At 39.7% G+C, this 21981-nt stretch overlaps 2 protein-coding genes across 9 annotated transcripts; one reads left to right on the top strand and one right to left on the bottom strand.

Moving 5' to 3' along the window:
- Window positions 1-1350: 1350 nt before the first annotated feature.
- Window positions 1351-12936, top strand: LIPT1 (lipoyltransferase 1). Of its 2 annotated transcripts, XM_059406124.1 has the most exons (4): window positions 1351-1710; window positions 4277-4772; window positions 8981-9152; window positions 12387-12936. In XM_059406124.1, exons 2-4 carry the CDS (start codon window positions 4442-4444, stop codon window positions 12529-12531), a joined length of 648 nt encoding a protein of 215 aa, XP_059262107.1. In that variant the 5' UTR covers window positions 1351-1710; window positions 4277-4441; the 3' UTR covers window positions 12532-12936. The 2 variants fall into 2 exon arrangements, with proteins under 2 accessions (XP_059262107.1, XP_059262106.1); XM_059406123.1 differs by lacking the exons at window positions 8981-9152; window positions 12387-12936 and having other exon boundaries at window positions 1353-1710; window positions 4277-5621.
- On the bottom strand, window positions 4616-21963 carry MITD1 (microtubule interacting and trafficking domain containing 1). 7 transcript variants are annotated; one of them, XM_059406126.1, is made up of 8 exons: window positions 21745-21963; window positions 19238-19339; window positions 17336-17472; window positions 17169-17255; window positions 16355-16470; window positions 15413-15473; window positions 14037-14222; window positions 4616-4702 (listed from the first exon to the last, which is right to left on the bottom strand). In XM_059406126.1, exons 1-7 carry the CDS (start codon window positions 21893-21895, stop codon window positions 14121-14123), a joined length of 756 nt encoding a protein of 251 aa, XP_059262109.1. In that variant the 5' UTR covers window positions 21896-21963; the 3' UTR covers window positions 4616-4702; window positions 14037-14120. The 7 variants fall into 7 exon arrangements, with proteins under 7 accessions (XP_059262109.1, XP_059262113.1, XP_059262108.1 ...); XM_059406125.1 differs by lacking the exon at window positions 4616-4702 and adding an exon at window positions 9071-9158; XM_059406127.1 differs by lacking the exons at window positions 4616-4702; window positions 14037-14222 and adding an exon at window positions 15094-15308.
- Window positions 21964-21981: the final 18 nt, after the last annotated feature.

Raw genomic sequence — 21981 nt, 5'->3', positions numbered from 1 at the left:
GGTCACTGGAGGATTATGATGAGTCAGAGTTTACATCTGAGCATCAGTGGAGAAGGTGCAGTAGGAGAGGGGTTAAGAATAACCAAAGGACAAAAGTGGCACCTGGGTGGCTCAGTGTGTTAAGCCTCTGCCTTCGGCTCAGAACATGATCTCAGGGTCCTGGGATCAAGTTCTGCATCCAGCTATCTGCTCTGCAGGGAGCCTGCTTCTCCATCTCTCTCTGCCTACTTGTGATCTCTCTCTGTCAAATAAATAAATAAAATCTTAAAAAAAAAAAATAACCAAAAGACAAAAGTCTCAAAGCAGAAAGGAGGGAATGGGATTTTCAGAGAAATGAAATTTAGGGAAACAGTTCTGTGTGGCTATTTTTAATAACTAGGAAAATTCCTCCTGGGGCTCACTCTGTACCCAATTTTTTCCATCTGCATAATACAAGGAAGGAGCTCAGAGTGACTTCAATCAAAAGGGTAATGGTAAATGAGGAGCCACTGTATCTTTATTGTTGCTTTTTAGGGAGACCCGCTCAGAGTCACCAAATTGTGAACCCTGGAAGCTTCTAATTCCAAGATACAAGTCTTGGTAGTTTCTATTCGAACTGAAAATTTTCACTTCTGTGGAAGATTGAAAAAGATGACTCCAAATTATTTGGGGTCGTCTCATTAAGAGGTGGAGTCCACTGCTCCACCCTTTATTTTCGGCCTGACTCTTGCTCTGGACAATAGAATTGTGGCTGCAGTGCCTCTTCCAAGGCTACACCTGATCTGAGATGTCCCAGCAGCCACTAAGTGTCAACTGCCAAGGGCATGAATATTCAGGACTATTCTGGACCTTCCAGTTCAGCCAACCCTGGTTGAATAAAGCTCGGGTGAAACCATATAAATGTTAGAAATAAGCCGTTTTAAGCTGCTGATGTTTGAGGCAGTTTGTTATGCGGCAATAGTTAACTGAAACTTTGGCTTGCTGGAGGAATTGCCCCCATCTGGCTGGGCAGAAAGTATTTTCTTGCCAGCCGCAGATGGGTAACATTCATTAGCCCCAAAGTGTGTGTTTTCTGACCCCCTCCTACCAGTTACCATCTCTCCACTGGGAATAGCAGCGTTTATTCCTTTAAATGCAACCTATCTTTTAAAACGGATTTCAGTCTCCTCAGCTTCCAGCTGTTGTTACGTGATCTTTGCACCATGAGCAGATGCGTGAAGACCTGGTTCCAGGCCTCAAGTTCAGGAGGTGTTTGCTGGAGCCTGGAGGGGCCAGTGAGCTGACGGCCCCGACTTCCTGGCGCCCTCCCCCTGGCCTCGCTCCGCGAGCGCCCTCCCCGCCCCCCAGCTGGACCCAGCCAACCTCCTACCTTCGCCCCGGTGACTGTTAGCTCTGCGCCGTCACACGGGGACCTCCATCGGAACGGGGGGCGCTCTGACTTTCCATCCTACCATTGGAACGTGGCTTGCGTCCCCGCCTCTACTCTGGCTTGGCGCCGACGGGGCGGCTCCAAAGGCCCCTCGGGAGCCCCGCGGGCAGCGCCAGCCCCAGCGCGGAACGCCGGAGAAGAGCGAGGCCGGAGGGGCGCAGCCCCGCCCCGGCTCCCGGCGCAGCCCCTCCTCCTCTTGGCGTTTCCGGCTGGCGGCGCTCGCTGCCTGCTGACCGCTGGGTCACACGCGTCCTTCTCCCGCAGAACCCGCGCGTGGCCGTGGGCGCCACCGGAAGCAGCAGGTGGGCGAAGCTGGAAGCGGGGCTCGCGGGGCGCTGGGGCAGGCAGCCTTTTGGGGACGGGGGACGGGGAACAGGGAACGGGGGATGGGGGGGGGCATGGGTCCCTAAGGCCGCGTCGTGCGCACACACCGCCCCGGGCCGCGGCTGCCGGTGGTGTCCATGCCGTGCTTTTCGGCCCTTGAAAAGACCTAACTTCTCGGTTAGGTACGGCGTATCCCCAACATTAGAGGGTAAAAACCTAAAACGTATTGGGTGCCAGCTCTGTGCATTCCCACCGGGAGCCAAGAAGGCGAAATAAAACAAGCACATAACCGTCGTGAGACTCTGGATAAATTACATACTGTCAAAGATGGGAGAGAATAACTTAATAAGGTGTTTTGAAGTAGCCGGGCCTACCTAGGACGATATATAGGATTGTTATTTTTTGCTTTCTTTTCAGTATTGAAGAAGCATGTTTGACAATGCAAAGTGGTGATAGCAAAGTGTCCCCCTAGAACATGGGTTGTTCTCTGGGGAAAAACGATAAAATCATTCATTAAATGGTGAGAGTTGACTTAGAGTTGATTTAAAGAAACAGCGTTTCACCAGGCCTTCAAGGCTGGACTATATCCTGGCAATTAAAGACTATCATTCAGCTAGAGGTCTGATCTGTTACTGAAGGACTGAATAAAGGAGAGATGCATCTGTCCCAGATGAATCCAGGCCTCCTCTTGGAGAGAGAGGATATCCTGGCTCTTAACAGGATCTTTCCAGAGCCCAGAAGTTGAGAAGGTGGCTTTTTCAAGGTTCACCCCATCAGACATTGAAGTCCTATAACTCAAGTCCTTTTGTTCAGTTTCTGTCTTCACCTACCAAACTTAGGATAAGTTGGCTTATCAGTAGTTCTACACAGAGTATTTGGACAGGCTGATCTGATCCAGCTGATAGCCTTCAGTTCTCTTGGTAAATTAATAAACTGGCACTTGGGGTTTTTTCCGATATCCTTTTGTTTCCCCATTCTTTGTGTGATTATCCTTCAGGGCTCAGTTGAAATGTTACATCCTCAGGGGAGCCTTTTCGTTTGTGTGTTCAGGTGTCTAGAACAGTTTCTAGCACATAGTAGGTTCTCGGCCTAACTCACTGAGCTCTTAGTCTTTACTCAAATGTCACCTTTTTTTTTTTTTTTAAAGATTTTATTAATTTATTTGACACAGAGAGATCACAAGTAGGCAGAGGGGCAGGCGGGGGGGGGGGGGTGGGAATCAGGCACCCTGCCGAGCAGAGAGCCTGATTCGGCAGGCAGGACGCTGAGATCATGACCAGACCCGAAGGCAGAGGCTTTAACCCACTGAGTCACCCAGGTGCCCCAACACCATCATATTTTGAGACTCAATTCAAGTACCATTCTATTAAACCTCTCCTGACCTTTCTAGACACAGAAAATATAAATTAACTTTTCTGTAATTTATCAAAATGTATGAAGAGTGATGAAAATATGAAGACTCTCTTATTTGTGCTTGTCGGACACTACTGAACTACGGAAGATTTTGACCTAGTTTTGAACTTTAGTAACACATTTTATCCCGGTTCTTTATGCTAAAGAAAAATTATGAGAATCCTAAGTTATAGAGTTGGAATAGAATGGTTTCTTTACAAACATACTAGTCAAAATACTTATTATAGCTAGTATTTTCAGCCTGTTGCCATCAGCACTGCTAACAAAAATAACATGTAAAGTGTCCAAACATAATGAAATTGTCCATAGCCTTTCCATATAACCTGGATACTCTAATGGCCTCTTCCCCTAAATTCGGGGGGGTCTATTCTAATTAAATATTAAACTAAATAAAAGAATTATATTGTAACTGAATTATACTGAGACTTAGTAAACCAAGTCTCAAAGTCATATAGGAATTTTTTTTTAAGTATTTTAAGGACAAAATTAAAGCTTTCCACAGAGATGTTCATTAATATATCATTGATAACACCAGAAAACTATAAACAACCCAAAAATTACAAACTAAGAGACTGATCTGGTAGTAAACTGTGGTATATATGACAATGAGATATTACACATTAAAACTGATATAAAAATAGCTTTAACATTGAAATAACAGTATGGTTCCAATTTGGAGGTGTGTGTGTTTACACATGCACAGAAAAAAGGTACACACCAAAGTGTGAACTGTGGTTATCCACAGAGGGTGTTATTATGGATTCTTTTATTTTGCTTTTTATATGTATTTTCTCAGTGAACATGTATTACCTGTGAATTCAGGATAATTTGTTTCGCTTTGAGATATTAAATAATGAATTTGCAGATTTATTGTTTGAAAACTCTGTGCCCTTTGTTTCAACTGAAATTATTTGAGGTTTGTCTTTGTTTATTTTCTTTGAGTACTCTTATAGAGTTGCTAAAGACTAAGGATAAAGCTAAAAGACAAGAAAAGCGGCTGGATACTTGGAAAAGTTTACCTAAAATGACCAAGAATCAATAGCTAGAAAATAGTTTTTCTTTTTCCCAATCGATTAATTTGTCTTCCATTTTTATTATTATTTTTTTAAGATTTTATTTATTTATTCACAGAACAAGCAGGGGAGCGGCAGAAGAAGAGGGAGAACCAGGCTCGCCACGGATGAGGAAGCCGAATGCGGGACTTGATACCAAGACCCTGGGATCATGACCTGAGCCAAAGGCAGATGCTTAACCAACTGAGCCACGCAGGTGCCAGAGTCTTCCATTTTTAAAAGCATGCTGATCCCATTTTCCATGAAGAACTGCTTCCAGTTACTTTGTAACTACAAGGTCCCAGCAGCTGGGTTTAAAAACAAAGTAAAAAGTGGGCTCATTTTCCAATCAGTTTCCAGTGATATTTATCAAAATCTGGCTGTAGAAGACTGGATCCATGACCATGTGAATCTAGAAGGCAAGCCGGTTCTTTTCTTGTGGAGAAATTCTCCTTCTGTTGTAATAGGCAGGCATCAGAATCCTTGGCAGGAGTGCAACCTGAATCTGATGAGAGAAGAAGGTGTGAAACTGGCTCGGAGAAGAAGTGGAGGAGGAACAGTCTACCATGATATGGGTAATATCAATTTGACTTTCTTTACAACCAAAAAAAAGTACGACAGAATGCAGAATCTAAAATTAGTTGTGAGGGCTCTGAATGCTGTCCAACCCCAGCTGGATATACAGGCCACCAAAAGATGTGACCTTTTGCTAGATGGGCAGTTTAAAATCTCAGGAACAGCTTCTAAAATTGGCCGGACTACTGCGTATCACCATTGCACTTTATTATGTAGTACCGATAGGACCTCATTGTCATCTTTGCTGAAGAGCCCTTACCAAGGGATCAGGAGCAATGCCACTGCAAGCATACCTTCCATAGTAAAAAATCTTTTGGAAAAAGATCCCACTCTGACCTGCGAAGTACTCATGAATGCTATTGCAGCAGAGTATGCTGCTTATCATCAAATTGATAACCATATCAATCTAATAAATCCAACAGATGAGACCCTGTTTCCTGGAATAAATAACAAAGCCAGAGAACTACAGACCTGGGAGTGGATATATGGCAAAACTCCGAAGTTTAGTATAAACACTTCCTTTAATGTATTATATGAACAGTCACACTTGGAAATTAAAATATTTATAGACATAAAGGATGGAAGGATTGAAATCTGTAATATTGAAGCACCTGATCATTGGTTGCCACTGGAAATATGTGACAAATTAAATTCAAGTTTTATTGGCAGTAAGTTCTGCCCAAATGAAATTACTATGCTAACAAATATTTTACATAGAACATGTCCAGAAGATGATGAACTACACAATAGATGGAATATTCTCTGTGAAAAAATTAAGGGAATAATGTGATTCCAAATAAATTTCTTAATATTAACAATTTTATGAAAAAATAAAATGTTTAAGGTACCTTGTATATCTTTTTTTTAAAGTAATCTCTACACTCAATATGGGGCTTGAACTCACAACCCTGAGATCAAGAGATCAAGAGTCATATGCTCTACCAACTGAGCCAGCCAGGAACCCTCATCATAAGTCTCTTAAAAAAGACCTAGTCTCTTTCAGTGACTATTCACTGTTAGGAATTGTCACCTAGTCTGTGTTTTCTTAAGTCCCCTTTTTTCAATGATTTTTTTTTTTTCATCTAGCACACATATATCTGCTCCTTTTTGTTACCATCATGGGGGTGTATATGATACTCAACACTATGATCTCTGAGTTAGTTCTTTTTCTCACCCCTAAGGAATATAACCCAGGCTTCTTGTCACCTCTGATAATTTAAACTCTAAAATTCTTCCTTTTATTATACGGTTGACCCTTGAATAGTGGGTTTGAACTGCATGGTTTCAATTACATGTAGATGTTTTACAGTGCTATAAATGTATTTTCTCTTACAATTTTTTTTAAAAGATTTTATTTATTTGAGAGAGAGAGAGAGATCACAAGTAGGCAGAGAGAGGCGAGGAAATCAAGGCTCCGCAAGGAGCCTAACACGGGGCTCAGTCCCAGGACCCGAGATCATGACCCAAGCTGAAGGCAGAGGCTCAACCCACTGAGCAACCCAGGTGTCCCCACTTATGATTTTTTAAAAAAAATATTTTCTTTATCTGAGAGAGAAAGAGAGAGCGAGCACATAAGCAGGGGGAGAGGCAGAGTGAGAGGGAGAAGCAGGGCAGGGAGCCCAATGTGGGACTCAATCCCAGGACCCTGAGATCATGACCTGAGCAAAAGGCAGACGCCCAACCAACTGAGCTATCCAGGGGCCCCTCTCTTATGATTTTTAAGTAACATTTTTTCTAGCTTCATTGTAAGAATACAGTATATAATACATTCAAAATATGTCTTGATGGTTACTAGTAAGGCTGCTGTTCAGTAGGCTACTAGTTACATTTTTGGGGGAGACAAAGTTTTATGTGGATTTTCAACTGCCATGGTCAGCACCTCTAACCCCCACATTATTCAAGTATCAGCTGTACTTTCTCATCCACTGTCCTCTCCTGTTAAATTAAACCCACTGCACTTTTCTAAGCTCTTAACCCTCAAAATCTCTTGCTTCATCTCCCTTCCTACCCAACCCTGAATTCTTTCAAGTATATTGTCTTATCTTACCAGCATTCTCATTTGCTTTTCTCTCTTGACCTACAATGGCCTTTGTTATATTATTATCCCATCAGCTGAATTTTTACTCCTGTCATAGGAGTAATGACAGGCAATGGTGGAAGAAAATTCACATAATCATGCAAATTAAACCAATTTCATATTTATATTTATCCTTTATTGGTGTCAGATTCAGTTCGTCTCCATTGACTCCCTCATGCTTCAGAGGCCTTATTCATAAGTGTTTCCACTTTTCTTTAACTCAGAACTCTACTCCTCTTGTCACAAATCTTGACTCATAATTTGACAGTGGAAGCCTTCATAAATGAGCTCCTTCTGCACCTCACTTCCTCTAAACATTTCTCATTCGTTCTCAAATAACACCTTTCCCTTAAGGCTAGTTGTACCTGGATCTTTGTCCTTTCCAACCTTTTTGGGCCTTCTACTATTAAATGTTTATATTTTTTATCTTACGTTTTCTGTCTCCACTTACTGGATCCTCAGACATAGTGAATAAACATGCTCATGTCTCTTCTCTCCCCAGAATCCCTGCTTAAGGTTTTGTTGTATCTCTACATCTTGTTGCCAAATTTCTTCAAGGAGTAACATCGCCGACAACCACTTTGTGTTTTTATAGTTCGCTCACATACTCCTCTGATTTCTACAGTACTTTGGGTGTGTTTTCTGAATGCTTACTATGTGCGAGGTACTTTGTAGTTGTTGGATGTTCATGGTGAGTGAAAGAGACACTGAGCTCAGGAATTGACAATTTATATATCAAACTCCTTAAAGACTAGAGTAAAAAAATATGTTTTATATAATGTACTAGCACAGATATTATCTATACCTAACCAGTTTTACAATGCAATGTTTATCCTATACTAGTTACTTACTTGACATTTTATATTTGGTTTTATTTCATCTTTTAAAAATGATTTTATCACCACTATTAGGTCAAGACTGGAATTTAAAAAACATGAGCCTAACACAAACAAATCAGCATATAATTTATAAGGCAAGAAAAGCCCTGGTAGTTAAAACGGACAATAATAGGGGCTACCTAGCTAGAGCTATCAGGGTGAGGACATTGAAATGGAGACCTGAAGAATGAGAAGCAGCCAAGCCAAGTGGCATGGGGAGGAGAGCATTCCCAGTTTTGTCAGTTATTTATTGCCTCTTAACAAACCACTCCAAAACTTAGTGGCTTAAAACAACATTTATTTTATTCATAAATCTACAATTTGAGCTTTCATGGGGATAGTGCATATGATCCAGTGGCATAGGCTAGGACAGCCTAAAGAGCTGGAAATACCTGTTTTAAGATGGCTCACATGGCTGGCAAGTTGGTGCTGGCAATTGCCTGGGAGCTCAGCTGGACCTATGGGTTGAAGGCTTCAAGTCCTTTCCACTTGGGCCTAATCAAGGCTGCCTGAACTTCCTCACAGCATGGTAGCTGGATTCCCAGAACAAGTGACTCAAGAAAGCCTAACAGAAATGATTTCCTTTTATATCTTATCCTAGAAGCAACTTGTATAGTCTCACATGCACCCAAATCCAAGAGGAGAGAACACCGATAACCACCTCTTCATGGGAGGAATGTTAAAGTCATTATAAAAATTACTACTGGGTCTGAGAGATCTTATTGCAAACATTTTTCTAAAGTATACTCTACCACACAACAGCACTCAGAGAGCCCTAAAGCAGGTAAAAGGTTATTGCAAAGGAAGTATAAGCAAACTGAAGTGTGAGAACAAGGGGGAGAATGGAGCAAGATGGGGATGGAGAGAAAAGAGACCGGATCATGTAGGGACAGACAGCCCAAGGTAGACATAGATCTTATTTTAAGTGCAACGATACTGCAGTTGTTATAGACTCTTCCATCTGCTCTGTGGAGAATGGACTGGAGGAAGAGAAGACAGAAAGCAGAAAGTCTTTTAGGAGACCACTGAAGGAATCCCAGCAGAGGTAATGCTGGCAGTATCCGTGGAGAGATGCTGACATTGTGTTAAGCCTTGTCAAAAATTAAGGATGTCTTCCATTTTCAGGACAAGGTTTCATTCTGATTCCTTTTAAAGGGAAACAATAAAGCAGTGTATATTAGTTTGCTAGGGCTGCCATAACAAAATACTACAGATTATGTGGCTTATATAATAAAAATATATTTTCTCACAGTTCTGGAGGCCAGGAAGTCCAAGATCAAAGTGCTGAATGGGTTTGGTGTCTCCTGTGGCCTCTCTCCTTGGCCTGCAGACAGCTGCCTTCTTGCTGTATCCTCACATCATCTTTCTGTTATCGGAGAGGGGGCCATTTCCAAACTCACCACTCCAAAGGCAATACTCAAGAGGTAAGTCTTGGTGGAAAAGGAAAGGTTGCTTTATTGAAGAAGTTGGCAACGTGGAAAAATGGGAGATTAACGTCTCAGAGACCTTCTTTCCTGTCTAGGGGAAATACCTTTTTAAAAGGGAAGGTGCAGGAAATGGTGAGGGGTGCTATGTGCAGAAGTTGGTGCTCAGCAGTTAATCATCGGTCTTCTAAAAATCTTAAAGAATCCTCTGCTCTACCAATAATCAAGGCTCCTAAGTGTCTCTCAGTAAAGGATGCCCCTGCAGCCCAATGAGCCATATCCTGCAAAGCAGTATGGACTCCTCCCCCTGTACCAGGAATCAAGGCTCCCATATGTCTCTTAATGAGGATGCCCCTGGTCAGTGGTGGCTATTTTTAAGTGTGGTCAAGCCTTATCTTCTGGAAAGTCTGGTTCTTTGTTCCTCAAGTTCCTCAGTGTGCAGGATCTTAAAGGAAGTAGGTTAGTACTGCTATAAACTTGGATTTAGGACAGCAAGCAAGAAGTGCATAAGTTTGAAGCACATTAACCTTTAACGCCAACTGGGGTGCTGTTAGGTTTCCTCTGAGTGTGCATATCCATGTCAAAATTTCCACTTCTTATAAGGACACCAATCTTACTGGATTAGGGTCCACTCTAAAGACATCATTTTTAACTCTATAACTCTTTGAAGACCTTATCTCCAAATACAGTTACATTCTGAGGTACTGGGGGTTAGGATTTTAACACGTGAATTTAGCTCTTATGAGCTCTTGTAACTGAGTGGATCCACATTTCACCCCTTTTTTTATGATGAAGGGGAGGGATAGAGGAGTGGACACACAGGGTTTTGCCTGTAGCTGGTTCTCTCAGTGTGGGAGTGGAATAAGTGAAGAGGATTTTACTTTTCAAGGGGCTCCTGGGACAAACATAATTGGCAGTCTAACCATTCTTCATTTGAGTCAGGTTTCATAGGCAGGTCCTTCTGTTCTTCTCCAGCAATATTAAATAGCAAATAAACAATTTTGAAGAAATTTCTCATGGGCATATTTTTTATGCATTATATTTGCTGCAATGTGTTAAAATTGCTTTCCAAGAAAGGTGTAAAAACCTGGCATGATGTGCTTTGTGACAATAAAGAACTCATGCTTTTCTGATACCACTTGTTTCTTAAAAGCAAGGATATCATCAGTTGAAAGGTGATTAAAGACTTCAAGTTCCAAAAGGGAAATTTAACAAACATCACCTGGAATAGAAAAGGTATGTTTTGCAGTGAGAGTCCACAGAATTTTCTGATTGCTCCCATATGAGGATAAAGGAGATGAGGAATCAAGAACGATTCCTAGATTTCTTATTTGAGCAACTGGATGGATGCTCCCATCCCACTCCCAGTGGGGGAATGTGTTTCTGAAGTTCGGTTGCAGCATCCTGTATTTGAAATGACTGTGTGCTTCTGAAATGCCAGAAAAAATGCCAAATAGGCAGCTGAATTTATAGGATCACAGCTCCAAGGAAAGCTTAGGCTTAATTTATATATTTAGGAGGTGACAGCACATACATAGTATTTTAAGTCATGAAAATGGATACTTGTGAATCTTTATATTCATCTTAAAGCATAAGTGTTTAGCACCTGAGTCCCCTCACTCTTTGAGGATTTCTCCAACTTAAAAAACCTTACTGCAAGGCAGAACCCACCTGTTGGAGACGTCAAAAGGATGTGACTGCAGTTGACCCCTGAACTGGATATGGGCAATCAGTGGCTCTTTACACCCTCCCATCCTTGGAATGTGTGTTCTGCCCAGTGCTCCCACACTAGAAGCCACTTCATGGACTCAGCTTTGAGAGAGTAATATGTTACTGAGACTATCCAGATTGTGTATGTGACTTGTATCCCATCAAGGCCTCCATGAATTCTTGACCACCTCTCCACGGCATGTGTGGAGATTACTTATCTTGTAGCCACCCAAGACAAGGCTCATTTGTAAGTTCCATTGCTTATTAAACCCCACCTACCAATCTGGAGTGGTCTGCCTCTTTCTTTAGTCTCTCCTTTCCCTGAGTGTATGGACACCAGTTTTGAATTTCACCTGGGGAACTCCAGAGGTTAAAAAACAACATCACTCCCCTCTGTGGACACTGAAATTTTCACTGTACTCTCTTCCTAAGCCTCTCTTGAATCTAGGGTGAGGGTACATGACTTAGACCAATCTGATGTGCTTGCTTCAGACTCTGAATGGAACATGATGAAGTGAACCTAGGGTGGGGAAAACCCTTCTCTGGCAGTAGTACCAGGGCCTGAATTTCTGGGGTGTAGGTGCTAAGCATGGCAGCATTTAAGTGCCCAATAATTTAAGTGACAGAAGTGGTAATAAGGCTACTTAAAGTTCAGGCTGCCTTAGGGTCAGCAGTGGTACCAACAATTAGTTCTGTGATGTGATTCTAGATATGGGTTTTTTTCACTGCAGCACTTCCAAGGCCCAGTCTGTAACTCTTGGGGTGATGGTCAGAACTACCCACTATCTTTATAATCTCTTTTTTGCTTACATCAAGTAAAAGCAGTTTCTGTGGCTTTTCAATAAGAAATTACTGGTATAATCACGTGAGGGAGAGTGTAGATTTTTTTTAAAAAAAGTGGTTCTACTTAATATCTAATTTAGGAGAATATCAATATTTAAAAAACAGGATGGAGGAGAAGGAAAGTATGTTTCATGGAATTTAAGAATTTTAAGAAGGGAGTGGCCAATTGGGTCAAATACTCCTGAAAGTTCAAGTAATATGAAGGTTAGGAAGTACCCACCAGATATTGTAATAATGGAAGTCACTGGTGACCTTAGCAAGAGGAATTTCAGTGGAATGATGGATAGCCTGGTTAAAGTGCACTGAAGTATTAATACGTGGTAAGGAAATGGGGAAAACTGTATAGAGAACTTTAGGGAGTTTGTTCACAAAGAACAAAGAAATAGGGTGGGCAGGTCTGTACTGGCAGAAACAATGCAGCAGAGAGGAAAAGATCGCCCCAAGTCCTTGGTAAGGCTAAGGGAGGCAAGGTTGAACTCACTTCTGGAAAATCTGGCTATCTTCCTTATGTATTAGTACTATTAACCCTTTATATGCTATAAATTTGATGTCAACATAACTTTTTATGGTTCTCTCAAGTTTTCAATATTTACATGATCAAATCTTTTGCCTTTTCCTTTCCTTGATAATTCCTGGGTTTTGTGTTATCCTAGTATATTTAGTTGAGTGTTAACTTTTCAGGGCACCTGGATGGCTCAGTCAATTAAGCATCTGCCTTAGAGAGGGGTACCCTCCTACACTGTTGGTGGGAATACAAGCTGGTGCAACCACTCTGGAAAACCATGTGGAGGTTCCTCAAAAAACTGAAAATAGAGCTACCCTATGACCCAGCGATTGCACCACTGGGTATATATCCTAAAGATACAAACGTGGTGCTCCAAAGGGGCACGTGCACCCGAATGTTTATAGCAGCAATGTCCACAATAGCCAAACTATGGAAAGAACCTAGATGTTCATCAACAGATGAATGGATAAAGAAGATGTGGTATATATACACAATGGAATACTATGCAGCCATCAAAAGAAATGAAATCTTGCCATTTGCGACGAAGTGGATAGAATTAGAGGGTATCATGCTTAGCGAAATAAGTCAATCAGAGAAAGACAACTATCATATGATCTCCCTGATATGAAGAAGTGGAGATGTAATGTGGGGGGTTGGGGGAAGGAAAAGAAAAAATGAAAGAAGGTGGGATTGGGAGGGAGACAAACCATAAAAGACTCAATCTCAAAAAACAGACTGAGGGTTGCTGGGGGGAGGGAGGATGGGAGAGGGTGGAGGGGATATGGACATTGGGGAGGGTATGTGCTATGATGAGTGCTGTGAAATGTGTAAACCTGGCAATTCATAGACCTGTACCCCTGGGGATAAAAATACATTATATGTTTATTTAAAAAAATAAATAAATTTAATTAAAAAAAAAAAAGCATCTGCCTTGGGTCAGGTCATGATCCCAGAGTCTTGGGATGGAGTCCCACATCAGGCTCCCTGCTGAGCAGGGAGCCTGCTTTTCCCTCTATATCTCTGCCCTTGCTCTCTGTCTCTCTCTCATGTTCTCTTTCTCCCAAATGGATAAAATCTTAGGGGAAAAAAAAATTTTTTTTTTCATTTAATTAGCTCTTTAACAGAATAACCTCTATGTGAGGTAGAGATCAAATGTTTTTTTCCAAACATTTATTGTATAGTTTACTCTTTCCCCACTAATATGAATCATACCTTTGTTGTGCATTAAGGACCCATATACACATTTACTTTCTCTCTCCGGTGTTTCCAGACTCTTTACCCCACTGATTTGTCCATTCTTATGCTCATACTTTAAAAATATATATATTATAACTTTTTGTCTCTAAACTTATCAAGCAAGTCTCCTAGTGTTAGTCTCTTTGTCATTTAATTTACAAATTAGGGAGAAATAACATCTTATTAAGCCTTCCCATTCAAGAATATAATTGTCTTTCCTAGTTTTCTTTTACATTCTTCCATAAAGTTTACAGTTTTATCACACAGTTCTTGCACATTTCTTGATGTATTTAATAAGTAACTTGCATATGGTAGTCTTCTAATGTTTTAATTGAATCTGGGGATAGATTTCAAATATCTAGAATAATGGATGCATTACTGTTTTATCCATTACTATAAAAAATGGATAGGTGCTCTTCCTTAAATATCAGTACCTCTTAGGCAGTATCCCTATGTAGGTTGGTTAACCCAAAGTTAATTTCATAGGGTTGTGACTGCTGAATCTCTATAGTGATAGATTCACATGCTCTAGAAGAAATCAGAGTGGTTATTTTAACATAAAAAGGAGGAGGTCTAATACATGTTCTCACCTGAATGAAAAGCCCTTCTACTTCCACATCCTGATAGGCACCTGGCAAAATAAGCTACAATACTTTGTAGAAAGTAACTTCTGATTAAGTCCAACACTTGCTCTCCTGAGACCCTGAATTTCCATATGAAAAAGCTTGACAAACTGGCTTGAGACTTTTCAGATTCAGCATTACCAGCACCTGAACCTGAAAATATTAAACAAAAACATTAGGAGCTTTTTTGGAATCCCTTGTTGGTCTTTTATGTCAACTAAGTCAGGTGACTGCTGGCTCCCAGAGGTAAAACATAAACCTGGTGTCCAAGTCACCCAGGACCACTCTGCCTGACCTTGTTCCCATGGCTTCTACCTGGCTTTGGTCTTACACACTATTTAATCTTGAAGGTAATCTTCAGTCTTCTCCAGATATGATATTTATATGCATGTATTCCCCAACACGAGTACTTCTATTTCCCTCCACAGACTGGCTTACCTTATTCTTTAAGCTTCTGGACTGCCCGTTACTTCTACCTTTATTCCCAATCCCAGCCTATCTCCATGGAACCTAGTCTTCATCCCCAACCAGTCAACTGGCATCTGGATGGATAAGCTTACCCGAACAGTTGATTATAAGCTGCAAAGCTTTACAAATGTGCCAACCAAGGTTGAATAAGATGCAAAATGTATCTGCATAACTAAGCAGGTTGATTTGCCTTTACAGAGTAAAGTGATACTGGATAAATGAATGTTGGTGAATTTCTAACAGGGACACGTAATTGTAATAAAATTAACATTTTTTTCCTGGTATTAGACCCACAAGCCCATCTGCCTCTTAAAAGAATACTCTAATCCATGATTTTTCCTCCCAGATGCTAAATTCCCGGGGCAAGATTAATATCCAATTCATTTTCATAATTGGTGCTCATTATTTATTGATTCATTCTCCAACAGTCAAATAAGAGAAAAGCTAGTAAAATGTTCAAATTAATCTTGTGACTGGAAATGCTGTAAATCTACTGAATAATGTATTTATAAAAATATTTAGGATTGGTTACATAACTGAAAAATGGATCCATAAATTAGTAGAAATGTAAAAATTTATTGTTAAATTCATAATTATAGGAATGATCTGTCCAAAGTAACAAAATCAATATTCACTTAAAATAGAAATATATAATGCAAATTAAGCTGCTACCCATCATATTTTTTTTGTGTGCTTATTATGAAAAATGTCCACTGTTGTTTCATGACATGGTCTTAAATCAAAATCACAATATCCAAGGGAAAAACGACTCTAAGAAGAGAAGAAAAGAGGTTTTTTTTAATTAAAAATACCCACAGCCATGTTGTTAAAATGATACAAAAAGAGTATAACATACTCATAAGACTATATCCTACCTGTGGTTTCTTAAAATAGTCAAGTCCCCTTCCAATCTTAATCATCCATCCATTATTAAACCTATTGAATACAGTATTATATTCCAGAAATTTAGGTCATACAGTTATCAAAGGTGTAGTGTAGCAAGCATCAGCAACATTTCCTCCTAACAAAGAAAATCACTTTCTGCAGTGCCATGAGTTGAACAAAACCAGGGGTTACTCATGGGCTATGTCTACAATGAAATAAAAATATCCAAAGAAACCATGAATTGATTTGATTAGCCAGTAACAAGTGTGACAATTCAATTAAATCTTACTCTTGAATTTCAGATTTCTGACAAAACCTTCCTGTTTTGCTACATGTATTCAGGCAGACTATAGTGTGTTACAGGGGTTACCTAGAGATGGAGGACATAAGCAAGAAGAGCTCTGGATGCTGACCTCTGCTTCAACCACAGCACTGCACTTTCACCTGCTCTGCATTTAGGTTGTGCTTAAGTTTTCATTAAAACTAAGGGTGCAGTTACTATAAACGTATGAAAGCCACTGTGCTAAATAGAGGAACACACTACTAACATACCTGCATATACTGTTTCCTTCTGACACTGTCGCATACTATCACACCTATGAGATTATTTAATAAACTGTAAGAATACTAAAATCATCAGAATATTAAATATTATCACCAGAAAATTATTCCAATACCATAACACTACCTACTTGAATAGAAAGGTATTTCCTCTTCTAACATGAAATAGAACACGTAAACTTTATTCCATTATGAATTCCATTATGAACTCAGACATAAGCCAGATTTTTTCCTCAAAAGTGAAAAGATACTAAAATTGAGCTTTACTTAAAATTTTAATAATATTTATATACAATTATATAAATGTATTAAAAGAAATAAAAATAAGTATTTTCAACAGCATAAAAATTAAAATATTGGTATACACTAACCTAATTTCTCGGTCATGAACTGAAGAAGAATATTCTATTTCCAACAGCACCCCATGATTCTGGAGTGACTCTTTTATTTCTTGCAGACCACTACTTTGCTGCTGTTTCCCACTACCCTGTTAATAGGAAAAATACAATTTTCTGTTCAGTTACTAGTATTTCAAATCATTATTAAGCTGTGCAATGTGTATCATGGGTGAATTAAAATGGGAAAGATTCCATATTAGTTTCAAAGTCTATTAACCAGAGTATGAAGCAGTTTAATAGCACTTGTTTTTGTGAAAATGTCTTTTTCTAATGTGTACATAACACCATTCTGTCCCTTCTCCTAAAATGTGTTTTAGTAATGCTGTTTAGTTATTCAGATGGGGCTGCTTTCTTTTCAAATTAATCCTAGGAATCTGGTTTATTTAGAAGCATTCCTATTTAAGTCAAAATCAAGATGGAAATGCTCACTATCATGCTATGATCCACCCAAAGGCCAAAACAATAAATCAAGAAAAAGAGATATAATCACTGGTAAAGAAGAGACAAAACTACCAATAGTGCAGGCATGTGATCATCTCCTGGAACATATAAGAGACTAAACTGATGAGCTACTTGAATCTGAGAGTTTAGCAAAGTGGCCAAACCAAGGTAAAACAAAATCAGAAAAAAATCAACAATATTTCTTAGCAGGTATTTTAGGCCTATTGTTAGATAATTCCCAAAGAAATAGTTCTAGCTGAAATGTATCCACATTTTCCTTACTCAAACTACATCTCGTAACTGAATAAAGTTAACGAAGAAAGAGTAAATGCTTCCAGATACCTACTTCATCCAGAGAGGTGAGAAGATGAATAGTTTTTACTTTACATGGTTTCTTAATAAGCATCTCACAAAATCGAAGAAAGTTATATAGCTGAAAGATATTGGGATAGGTTATTATTAACTCATACATTTTAAATAACATTTCATCATACTTTTGTACACTTCACTTACCTGATGAATCTGTCTAATATAAGGATCTTGTATCCAAACTTCTGTAACTGTTTCATTAAGGTATTTTTGAAAAAGCGACTCATAACTGAAACCTGTTGCATTCTCTTCTATTTTAATCTGCTCGTGATATTTTCCATCTACAAAACAATAATCGTTTCAATAATAATTTCAATAATGAAATAATAATAAAGATCGATAATAAAATAATAATAAAATCAGCGACCATTTATTTTCTTTTTACACATATTTACATACAGTGATTAATCAGGATCAGGTACAAGTTCATTTTCTTAACTTCTCCACTCAGCAGACATATCTAAATACCTACTACAGATATACGAGAGATAATAGAAGATGCTATACGCAGAGATAAATAAGGCAAACAATTCCGTAAGTGACTTCTATCTTCATGGAGGCCAAGTAGGAAAGTTACAGAGATTTCCTGGAACATGTTCTTGAGTCGAATCCTATAAACCAGGCAGTTGATTCAAGAGAAGCCTAGATGTATGATAGCTGACATTCTGTCACCGTGAGTAGAACCGTAAGCTAGAACTCAGGGGCTACCTTATCCTCTTCAGATTTAAGTATTTTATATCCTCAATTTAATAGCTAAAGTATGAAACATGTAAATGCAGTATTATATGGAATTTAGAAGTCTTTCTTAGAACTTACAGAGAATATTTTACGCAGAAATTTATAGCACTTCTTAACAACCCAAGCCAATGACTAGGATGCCACAGGATCAGTAAAATAGTTCCATTGTTTTTGTTTCTTCCAAATGAATAATTATTAATTCATTATCACAGACCCTTAAGATTTTTTAACAATATGATCCCTAATGGCAGTTCCTAATTTATATTATGGTTGCATATTTAAAGTTTATTTAAAAACCAGAAGTTTGGATTCTGTTCCTAATGTTTCCACAAATATAATATTAGCAACCATGCATCAGTTTTCAAGCCAATGTATTCAAAACACAATGCTGATGGTACTATATTTCACCCATGTTCTAAAAGGAAATTTCATTGTACATTTCAATTTAGGGTGAAGAAAATACCATTTTGTTCCAACCCAACAGAAGAGCTCGGGGAGGGAGACACCCATGGTATGGGCTCATACAGAATACTAGGAAGGTGGGGGGGGGGGGTGCTGTATAAACAGTAAGAAGAGCAGCTGAGGGCTGGAGCCACTGATGTGGGGGGGTTTTTTTTTTTTTTTTTAATGGATCTTTTGAAGATTTTATTTATTTATTTATTTATTTATTTATTTATTTAGAGCAGGGTGTGGGGAGGGGCAGAGGGAGAGAGAATCTTAAGCAGCCTCTATGCTGCCTGCACACAGAGCCCAACACAGAGCTCAATCTCACAACCCTGAGGTCAAGACCTGAGCGGAAACCAAGAATAAGACTACTAAGTAGAGATGGACACCTACGGCATCTCTAGTCATTAGGAATACTTAACTCCTGAAATGTTTTGATTCAAAGCAAAATCCTAAAGAAGTTCCAGGAGTTTCTTTAGCTACTTCAACATTTTGGTCCTTTTCTAACGGGAAACACAAATAAAATACATGATTTACATTCCCTATTTCTGTGCAGTATTCTTTCAAGTGCAGTTCACACTAAGCTTCATGGGGGATCTGTGAATTCCTTAAAACAGCATGCAGAGTTTGCAGTATGTATAGCTCTCATCAGATTCTCAACAGGGTATGTGAAAACCACCTCCCCCCTGGTCCCACAAAAAAGGTTAAGAATAGATTATGTATAGGGAAGTGGAAGTGCAGAGTAAATCTCTAGGTTTAAACGGTCCAGACCACAAAGAGTTCCAAAAGGCAGAGCCAGAAACAAGGCACAAAATGGGCTTTGTTGCAACAGTTTATAGACACATTCTGTAAATCAGCCTTTACCTTCTTTTTCTTGATCCAAGTATTTCTTCACTATTTCTGCTCTATCCATGTAGCCAGTAATTTGCTTTCTGAGATTAGATTTCTTTGTGTCATCTTTGGTACCTACAAATTTAAAAATACATTCTCAAATTTCCAAAAAAGTTTTTCTAATTAGTACAGGAATTATTTCCAGTTTCTCAAGTCTTCTACAAATTTCCTATCCTTAGACATGGTTTGCCTCAGTCCTAAAATGCACAAATGGGCTCAAATTTGCCCTGATCACAAAAGACCTTCATTTTTTACACTAAGCCTCTGAAACAGCTTTATATAGGAGTTGAGATTCTGAAATTGTGACTCACTGGCAGGGACCCCAAATTTGGAGAGGTGACAAAGGGGGCTTATTACACGTCAAAGCTGAGTATGAGAACTATTTTGTCTAATCAACCACAAGCCTGAAATCTTAGCATAATCAAAACACACCAAACAATATCTATCTTTCTTCCACAAAACCAGCTTCTCTTTCAGACTTCCCCATTATAATTCATGTTCAATCATTTTCCCAGCCACCCCAAAAATGTAAGGTATTTTTAAAATATACATTATCAATAAAATCTTACCCCAAGCCCCACCCCCCAAAACTCAGTCATCAACTCACTTCTTCATTCCATCCTTTTGATATTGCTTATATTTTCCATAATAATTTCATTTTTAAACTCCCATCAGTTTATTCTCTATAGTTAGGAGTCTGTTTCTTGGTTTGCCTCCCTCTTTTTTTTTTTTTTGTTTGTTTGTTTCTTAAATTCCACACAGAATCAGCAGAGCACACTGGAGCAAAACTGTGATTCTCCTGATTCAGATTCCCAGAGTGCCAGAACTTGAGCAGTGTTCCAACAAACAAATCCTAAAACACCAGAACTTTAGCAGAGCAACACCTGCCCAACAGGGTACACTGTCTTTTGGGCAGTCAGTATACCTGAGTCTTTAAAACTCTGGGCTCCAATTGTGACCCAACTAATTGTGGTAGAACTGAAAAGCTTAATGTTATGCTGCAAATGAGGATGATATCACCTCCCTATTTTATAGGGCAATTGTAGGGATGAAACAAGATCATGATTTTGATGTGCTCCGCACAGTGCCACCACTCAGCACTTACAAATGATAATTACTTTTATCATCACCATCACTATCATCATCACATGGGCTTTCCCAAAGCAGCTTTTAAATTTTTATTTTAAGATTTTATTTATTTATTTGACAGACAGAGATTACAAGTAGGCAGAGAGGCAGGCAGAGAGGCAGGCAGAGAGAGAGGAGGAAGCAGGCTCCCTGCTGCGCAGAGAGCCGGATGGATGTGGGGCTCCATCCCAGGACTCTGAGATCATGACCTGAGCAGAAGGCAGAGGCTTTAACCCACTGAGCCACCCAGGCGCCCCCCAAAGCAGATAGTTCTTTTTTTTGGTTGGATTTTGAGAGAGTATGGGCACTCAGGAGTGGGGGGGAGAAGCAAAAGGAGAAGCAGAGTCTCAGCTAGCTGAGTGTGGAACCCAGTGGGCTGCTCTATCTCAGAACTCCAGTATCATGACGAGCTGAAGTCAGAGGCTTAACCATCTGAGTCATCCAGATGCTCCTGTAGTTTCACAGATCTGACCAAAGCACCCCACTCTCTGCTGTCTTTTCAAAGCTTCTTTAACACTTACGCTAAAAGGCACAATGGGGAGATCTTAGGCCAGACTGGGAGCCCCAGAGGGTGTGGAGCAGGGACCAGTCTAAAATCAGTTTAATACCTAATTACTGGTGTCTACTACAGGCCAGGGATTGTACTAGCTGTTAATGGTTGTTTGGGTACTTCTCAAAATTGAATAACTATGGGACAGATAAATTCTCACTGCCCCACCCACAATTATGCATTTCTCCCACTGAAATTCAGTATACATGTTTCTTACAAATGTTTTTTCTTTTACCGCTACATGATTTTATTTTTGTTTACTTCTAACCAAAATGTCTAAACAGAAAAGTAATCATAGTGTAATGAACACCCTTATTACCCATCATGTAGATCTGCCACATTTGCTCCACCTGTTTTTTTTTGTTTGTTTGTTTTTTCTTAAAATTAAATTCAGCCATCATGACAAATTCTTCCCAGGACACTTCAGTCTACATCTCTAAAAACCAAAGACAGTTTTCAAAAATACCATACTGCTTAACGAAGTCAGTAATTTGAGTGTTACCCAATCCATACTCAAACTTTCCAAAACTGCTCCAAAAGTCTTTTACATTTTGCTCAAAACTAGTCCTATGAAAGTTTATATATTACATTTTATTCTGTCTCTTAAAAATCTAGAGTACTGTCCCTCTTTTTTGATGACATCTATTAAAGATATAAAAGAAACCAGTCCACTTGTTCTGTAGAATATCCACCTTCTGTATTTGCTTCCTTTCACAGAAAGGATCTTTAACTTTCACTCCGCCCCCAGATAAAGGGATCCAGTTCCTTTCTTCTCCTCCTCTCTCCACGGCTCCCTGCTCACCTCTCAGAACCTGCATGAGCAGGTCTATCCCCTCTTGGTAACAAACCAGAGCCTGCTGGTACCGGGACTCCGAGTCTAGCTCCACCGCCCGCTTTAACACGGTGAACGCAGCCACGCTCTGGGCATCCACCTCCCTCCCGGACTTCGCCATAGCTCGGAAACTCTCCTTCGCTCCCAAGCCCAACCAGAGCCGAGCCAGTCGGTCGCGCTTCCGGGGGCGAGCACGTGACACCAGTG

The sequence above is a fragment of the Mustela nigripes genome, chromosome 7, assembly GCF_022355385.1.
Source record: "Mustela nigripes isolate SB6536 chromosome 7, MUSNIG.SB6536, whole genome shotgun sequence".
NCBI lineage: Eukaryota > Metazoa > Chordata > Mammalia > Carnivora > Mustelidae > Mustela > Mustela nigripes.
Note: the sequence above shows the minus strand (reverse complement) of the source record. Positions and strands in the feature narration are given on the sequence as shown.

What these genes read in the sequence shown, in the direction of transcription:
- LIPT1 (XM_059406123.1), top strand. Translation starts at nt 4,442, where the DNA reads ATGCTGATCCCATTTTCCATGAAGAACTGCTTCCAGTTACTTTGTAAC.
- MITD1 (XM_059406126.1), bottom strand. Translation starts at nt 21,895, where the DNA reads ATGGCGAAGTCCGGGAGGGAGGTGGATGCCCAGAGCGTGGCTGCGTTC. An exon ending in GCTCATGCAGGTTCTGAGAG is followed by an intron (nt 19,340 to 21,744) that starts GTGAGCAGGGAG and finishes TTAAATTTGTAG; the next exon opens with GTACCAAAGATGACACAAAG. An exon ending in GTTCATGACCGAGAAATTAG is followed by an intron (nt 15,474 to 16,354) that starts GTTAGTGTATAC and finishes TGTATTCAATAG; the next exon opens with GTTTAATAATGGATGGATGA.